This window comes from Gossypium hirsutum, chromosome A05 (genome assembly GCF_007990345.1).
Source record: "Gossypium hirsutum isolate 1008001.06 chromosome A05, Gossypium_hirsutum_v2.1, whole genome shotgun sequence".
Lineage (NCBI taxonomy): Eukaryota > Viridiplantae > Streptophyta > Magnoliopsida > Malvales > Malvaceae > Gossypium > Gossypium hirsutum.
The window spans coordinates 37449651-37457726 of NC_053428.1; the positions used below are offsets into that span (position 1 = coordinate 37449651).

Below are 8076 nucleotides of genomic sequence, written 5' to 3' on the forward strand. Positions count from 1 at the left end.
CAATTTCTAAGTTTATGGACAAAAAAATTAGACATGGATGGAATTTTTGAAAGTTTAGTAAGGAAGGGCATTTTGGTCATTTGGATATTAAATGAAATAAAATGGGAAAAATAACACAAAAATGATCATCTTCTCCATAAGTTGCTGCCAAATTTTTCTCTCCACCATAGCTAGGATTTCAACACTTTTAAGCCTTGATTGTAAGTGATTTCTATGCCCGTTTTTAATGATTTTTATGTTTTTGGAATCTCGATAGCTCGATTTAGCTTATGCTAGCAATAAGTTAACCTAGGGTTCATATTTGGAAAAATACCCATAGGTAAAATTTGTGTATTTTGGTATTTTATGATAGAATCTAAGGTTTTAAATTATGCTAGACAACTTGTGCTACTCGGTTTTAAGTGAAAACGAGTAAAAAGGCTTAATCGGTAAAAATACCTAATATTAATAAGTACATGTTAGAGTGTGAATTTGATGTTGCTATAGAAGGGAAAAATGATCAGCATGTCATAAAACATAAGAATAAGGGATGAAGTTTAATTCCCGAGCCTAGGGGCAAAAGTGTAAATATGTAAAAGTTTAGGGGCAAAATGGTAATTTTGCTAAAGTTCGTACTAGGGGCTGTTTTGATGAATGTATGTATTAAATAAATTAATTTGGTATTATAGATCAAGAGAAACAAGATTCAAGTCGTGATCGAGGGAAAAACAAAGTTTACGAGGAATAGGCTCGATTGCTAATATTTTGTATCGAGGTAAGTTCATGTGTAAATAAGGTAACATAATTTTATTTTAAGTGATTTAATGATATTTTTATGATATGATATTTATTATAATGAAATATTGTGCTTTGTGAATTATTATTTGGTAATATGCAAATTATGTGAACAACTTGATAAGTATGAGATGTTAGCAAGTATCGGTTTTTACATTTTGAAGAAGGTGATCAAAATGTAAAATTGAGAAGAATCATGTTTGAACCTTGGGAATAGATTAGGGTACAAGTGACATGTCACTAGGATGGTTGAGTTCCGAACTCGTTGAGTTGAGGCCGAGTTCGTGAGATGTAACTAGGCATCCGAGCTCGTTGAGTTGAGTTCGAGTTCATTTATGGATGCGAACGCCCGAGCTCATTGAGTTGAGTCCGAGTTAATTTATGGGCGGGTTACATGGTAGCTTGGCTACATAGATTTCAAAAGCTATTGAGCTTGTTCAGTTATGAGTATAGCACTTACGTGCACACTATCTGCATTTTCGAAATTATATTCCGATGTGTTCAACGGGAGAATCCTAAGAGAATATGGAGAATACTTAAAACGAAAGTGATTCGATGATGAATGTATTGAAGAAGTGAAAATGGACAGGTATGAGTTTAATTCTTGGTGGAGAACTTGTTGAGACAGAATTGTGGTAAGATAATAAGTATTCTTATGTTATGTGTGTCTTAATGATGTTTATGTTGGATTGCATGATCATGTTACTTATTATTTGCATGTGAACTTACTAAGCATTTATGCTTACTCCCTCCTTTTCAGTCATTGTAGTTTTGACAAGCCGGCTTGAGAATCGGGATAGGTCGAAGGCTCGCTCACACTATCCGAAGACCTAAATTGGTAAAATGGCTTGTATATTTTGAGTGTGGCATGTATAACAATTTACTCACTTTATGTAAATGATCATATGATATGGTTATGGTTTGGTAAGAAAAGGGTTTGTAAATGATTAGCTATTGGAATGGCTAATCAAGTTTATATATGATAACATGTATGCTTTATGTCTAAACTAAACCATGAAAATACTTGGAAAGGTAAAATTGGCCACAAAACAGAATCAGACAGCAGCAGTGACATGAATTTGAAAAATCACTAAAAATAGTAGAAATGGAATTAAAGGATGAATAAGTTATGAAATCTAATCTTGATGATTCTATTTTCATATGGATGGAACAAAACAAGTAAATGAGTTATATTTTATGAGATATTTAAGTTTTTGTGGAACAGGGTTAGAGTGGTCTCTGAATCCCCTGTTCTGAATTTAAAAATTCACCATAAATTTTATAAAAATAATTAGAAGTCATGTTTTATATGTATAGATTCCTTATTGAGTCTAGTTTTATGAGAAATAAACAGAAAAAACATTGAAACTCTGTACAGGGAGATATCTGATTCGTAATACACAAGGGTAAGAGTAGTTAAACCCTGAAACAGGGGAGACTTTAATCAATAAAATGTACTAATTAGCTTGACAAAAAATTCTATAAAAAAAATTAGTAGATAGATATATGAGTCTAGTTTTAGATAAAATTTACGGATCTTAATTTTAAGTTTCGGAACTCGAGATATGAATTTTTAAGCCACTGTGATGCAGTTAGCTAGCTTGTCTAGAAATTCTAAAATAAATTGTTTAAGCTGTTTAATTAATGAATTAAGTTTAGTAACACCTCGTACTCGACTCCGGCGACGGTCTCGGGTACGAGGGAGTTATAGATGTAGCTACGACCAACTTCCAACCTTTATGAGCCTCCAAGTACTATGAAATAGAAGAAATAAAACAAAGTAAGCAATTAATGCTTAGTAAGTTCGCATAACAGGAAATTAACTTACCATTTGTTTACATTTAAGGTAATCATACAAAGCATACTCAAGCAATTTTGACCAAATGCCCTAACACATATCCTCAACAAGCACGTTAGTTATGTGATTCACATGAATATCATGAAACATTTATGAGCTCATCAATATTCAATTTCCATATACATATACTTTTCACATCAAATATCCATGAAACATGAACACTTCATGTCTTTGTATTTCAAGTATATACTCATAAAATTTCGTCTCAATTTCATAATATTTCATATCATAACTTTGCCAGTTGAATCATTTAAAGTATCGATGGATACACCGGTAGTACACACAAAGTGTTCATACTATATTCTGTCAATTCATATTCAGGAATGCCTATTGAGCATTTAAACGGGAAGCTCTTCCAAGCCAAAAAATAAAAAGCTCATGTGAGCTTGTAACGGGAAGCTTATCCGGGCTTAATAACAGGAAGCTCATAAGAGCTTAAATAAAAAATTTCATGCGAGCTTAACGAGTAACTCCAAAGAGCTATTGTCAGGAAGCTCACGAAAGAGCTTTTAGTCAGGAAGCTCCGGATAGCAATATATCAGGATACTCATAAGAGCTGTGGTTGTCCGCAACACATGTAGGATCACCACCGATCAGAATGCTTATAAGAGCAATAAATAGAAAATTTGGAAGAGCCATGTATCAGAAGGCTCAAGAGAGCTTATATCGAAATGCTCATGTGAGCTACAACGAGACGCTCACGTGAGTTATGGTGTGTTTGCAACATAAGTAGAACTACAACCACTCCTGGAACCCTGTATCCATCTAATTTCATTTGTTCAAACGAGATTTATTTCATGTCGGACATTGTTAGATATGTAATTTATTTTCATACTTAACAATTATACAAATCACATACATATAAATCAAGCATATCACATAAATATATAATTTAGTTACACGAACTTACCTCGACAATGTTTGTGTTTGTATGGTACTAATCCGATACTTTTTCTTTACCTCGATCTAGCTCCGTATTTGATTAGCTTAATTTGATACAATTCATATTCAATTCAAGTCCATGTACACCCTAGGCAAATTTATCATTTTGCTCCTATACTTTTAATTGATTATGATTTTATCCCTAGGCTCGGAAAATGAGATTCATGCAATTTAATCCTTATTTCAAGCCTAGCAAATTTTTACATATCAGAATAGCAGCTCATGTATTTCATAAAATTTAGAATTTTTTCATAAATTTTATAACTTTTCAATTTAGTCCCTAAATCAAAATTTCATCAAAATTCACTTTACAAAAGTTGTTTATCTATCAACAACCTTTCATTTTCTACCATAAATTTCATAATTCATACATATTCATCCATGGAAAAACCCTAGTACTTTGATTACTTTACAAATTAATCCTGGAAATGATTTACTTTTCTGGAAATGATTTACTTTTCCGGTGTTTCGATGAATCTGTGTAAAATATTTTCTATTATTTGGCAGATTTCCTGAAAATATTTTCCGGAGAAGTTGTTTTTACATATATTAATAAATTTATATTTTAAATTGTTTTACATATATTGCAATGATTTATTTATAAATAAATAAATAAAATTAAATATATAATAATACTCAATTAATTGTAATAAGTCAAATAAATTATTTGTATAAAAAAAACAAGGATTGAGTAATTATAAATTAGCTTCCAAACCACAATTAATAGGAATTATACGGTTGATGAACCATGTCTCATTAAAAAAAGATGAAACCAGAAATATAAAACTTGAAATAGGATTCGTATTTGACATTAAGGTGAACCAAGGTCTATACAAATATCCATACAACAAAATTTTGGGTATATATGTTGCTGTATTCCATATCTAAATGTCAAAGACATATAAATTGTTATATATTGCATTTTATATAATATCAAGATCTACTATACAAGCATATACACAATTGAAGAGGGTAGTTACGTTAAAAATGCCTACAAAAATGAAAAGCAATTCCTGTATGCCTACAAAAGTGCCTACAAAAATCAGCTCAGGAAGAACCCTGGCAGATATGCCTGGCAACACTGGAATCAATTCCTGGATAACCTAAGCAACATTTACACCCTGTTGATGTTTAACAAAATGAAAAGCAATTAATAAGACATGAAGAATGTATAATAATCGCTAAAAGAGAGATAAGTTTGTTCATAAATGGTTTCAATTTGTTAAAACTGCAAACTTTGGAGTACCTGACTTGACGACGTTGATATTGAACTTCCCGCTGTTGAGAATTCGAGAATTTTTGGACATTATTCAGTATAACTCTATCTTCCTCGGTTATTGAAGGCAAAAGTCCTACTGGTTTGAAGGGTCCAACTGTTGGAACCAAGCTAAACACTGGGGCAGCATTTCTTACTCCTAACATTGACATTATTTGAACCAACTGTTCCCTGCTAAGTGCATCAATGCCCTTCACAATCTGCTTAGCAAACCCAGAAACATTAGTTCGATATTTAAGCAACCTCACACCAAAATGTCATAAAGAATTGATGTTCAAAAGGTAAAGCAATTATATAACGGAAAACAAAAAAAAAAAAAAAACAAGAAGGAACTAAGTAAAGTAACACAAGCGTGCAACTTTCTCAAAGAAAATGATTATAACCAAACATTTTTTTTCCCTTCTGAATATTAGATCAGAAATTACCTCATCAAGAAGAAATTCTCGAAAAAAATTTCCCTTCTCAGATAGAAGAAATCCTAAGGCTACTCTTGTTTGAACAAGTTGTTTTGATTGAGATTCACTTGGTAGAAATCTAAGGAAGGAAATATTTGCTTGCCTTTGTAGAAGACCTAGTTCATCCATATCCCCATTCAAATTATCCCCTCCTCCACTTTTTGCTACAGTTATGAAATTCTCAAAGGCTCTTGCACCACATCAATGAATCTTTCGGCATCAAAAACACCTGATTTCCCGTATATTGTATAACGCAAAACATTCCTTAGCCGTTGGGATTCATCAGTGAGCAGTCTCTGACAATAGAAAATAATACAAGAAAATGGTAAACGTTATGATCAGAAAAACATTGACCACTTAGGAAGACAAAGCACAACAGCAATGATACAAATGTTTGTGCACTCTTTCATCTTGATCCTATACTTTGGAAATTGGTTAGCCACATGGATCCTTAGACAACCTTAAGAATTGTACTTAAGAAAATAACATTGATTTGTTACATCAAAAGAAACATGGTATCTTAGAAGCACTCTTCGACTATATTAATTTAATAAAATAAAACTAATGAATCAAACAATTAATTATTTAGTAATCAGAAATTCAAAATAACAATAGTTAGTGCATATTTCACATTATCCTTACACTTATAAATCAATTTATTTTCAAAATAGAATTAGCAAAAACAGAATATTCATACTTGTGCAATATAAGGATAGGCCTCATCCACGATAGCAAAATCAGGATTCCACACTAAAGCTATTCCTTCCAACACCCAATTGCCCTAATTATAAGAGCAAAATAAGGAGGTATCCTAAATGGATAATCAAATGTTATCTGCCCCAAATCTGATGCAAGGTCCTGAAAGTTGATGTTTTAAACGAATTTTAAACAACAAATCAATGGATATAATAAACGAATTTGAAATCATAAATCGCCTTGCATATTTTAAACCAAAAAAGTTTATCAAAAACATCAACTTATCTCAAGAATCATCCTCAAAAAAGATGCAACTAAAACATTATAAAACCACGTCAAATATGCAGGCTAATTATTCAAGAATTCCTCTACTAGTCTATGCAATCAAGAGACTCTACTAGTCCCAACTACTTAAGTAACCAAAGTTACTAGTTTGTACTTGTTGGCAATGGCTCCTACTCCTACTTCACGATATTTTTGACTATTCTACGTGTTCCTAAACATCCTATTCAATCTACTAAACGATGTTGCAATGGTGGAGGGGTATAATTATTTATGATTATTCTGCACGCCTTTCTGCAGTTTCCCAACCAGCGTAAATAACGAAGTCTAAAGCCGAATGTGTCTTTGGACGCCATTGCCAAGGTATAAAAAAAAAACATGTCCTTTTGGGTGTTCTTTTTTTTTTCTTCTTGGATCTTTCACTTCAATGAAAAGATCAATTCTAATTGATGATACCCTTTTTTCCCTAGCTGTTCTTCAAACATCAAAACAGTTTCAGTTGAAAATGGGAGTAACCAAGCATATAATGCGCATAATTTACCTTTTTATGTGAAAAATTCCAAAATCAAAGACCTTTAGTCATACCAGAAAAAGAAAAAAAAGGAACTTACACGAGCCAGCCAGTGTTGCTAAAAGTATGGAAAATGAAGCACCTTTCGCGACCATTGTCCTCTTTCTCCGAACCCCAGAGCCTTGGCTTGTCCACCACCATCGATCTCAATCTCCAGAGCTTTTTTCCAACCCAAATACGTACCGTTGGCAGTTGACTCGATGAATGCGTTGGAAGAAGAAGAAACAGAGGAAAAAGAAGAAGCAAAGGAATTAGCCGACGGTCTAAAAAAGGGATTGTTTTGGAAGCTTTGAGGGAGTTTAAGAAAAAGGGTTCTTGCGATGCGAGTTGGACATGGCTGTGCTGATGTTCTTTTTGTGATGATGGATGGAAAATAGAGAGTGTTGAAGGAAGCAGCTTTCATGGCGGAAACTTCGAGATGAGGATTTAAAATAGGGAGAGGTTCATGTAATGGCTTCTTCAACATTGAAAATGGCTTCGGTTCTCCCTCGACCAAACTGATTTGCAACCCAAGGGGAAGGGGAAGGGAAGGGAAGTGAAGGGGAAAGGTAAGAAGAAGCGTCAATTTCCGGAAAATGTCTTACTGATTTCAAAAGGGTAAAACATTTTCCTTAAACAAAGCCCTCCTTTTCCCGTGTTTTGTAAAATATTTTACCTTAGAAAATCATTTTCAACCAACCAAACATTAGAAAAGTTAGAAAAGCTTTTCAAGTTACCAAACGGACCCTTAATTAGATACTTGAACTTTCAAAGTGTATCAAAAAAATCCTCAAATTTTTTGAAAAAAACAATTAAGCCCGTATTTTTTTCACTCAATTGGGTACTTGAATTGTCAAAATACATCAAAAGATCCTTTGACCGTTAACTTTAATAATTGACTGTTAAAGTTAACTATCTCTAATTTTTTTCAATTAAAGCCATCCCGTGCCACAACCACAGCATGACATTAAAAAATAAAAATTAATAAAAGTTATAAAAATTATTAAATTTCAATAAAATATATAGAGAAATGATAGAATTTTATAAAAATCATAAAAAAATTATAAAATATGTCAAAAAGACCCTTTAACCATTAACTTTAAACCGTTAAAGTTAATGACCCCCACTTTTTTACTTAAAGCCATCACATATTATAACACAGCGTGATATGTGGCGGAAAATGATAAAAATAAAAATCAATAAAAATTATAGAAAAATTATAAAATGCTTCTTTTGGTACAAT

The 8076-nt window shown here is 32.4% G+C and overlaps 1 protein-coding gene across 3 annotated transcripts; it reads right to left on the bottom strand.

Moving 5' to 3' along the window:
• Nucleotides 1-4353: 4353 nt before the first annotated feature.
• Nucleotides 4354-7512, bottom strand: LOC107957420 (uncharacterized). Of its 3 annotated transcripts, XM_016892939.2 has the most exons (5): nt 6895-7512; nt 6003-6163; nt 5276-5601; nt 4821-5050; nt 4354-4695 (listed from the first exon to the last, which is right to left on the bottom strand). In XM_016892939.2, exons 3-5 carry the CDS (start codon nt 5432-5434, stop codon nt 4689-4691), a joined length of 396 nt encoding a protein of 131 aa, XP_016748428.1. In that variant the 5' UTR covers nt 5435-5601; nt 6003-6163; nt 6895-7512; the 3' UTR covers nt 4354-4688. The 3 variants fall into 3 exon arrangements, with proteins under 3 accessions (XP_016748428.1, XP_040968276.1, XP_040968275.1); XM_041112342.1 differs by lacking the exon at nt 6003-6163 and having other exon boundaries at nt 6895-7488; XM_041112341.1 differs by having other exon boundaries at nt 5276-7452.
• Nucleotides 7513-8076: the final 564 nt, after the last annotated feature.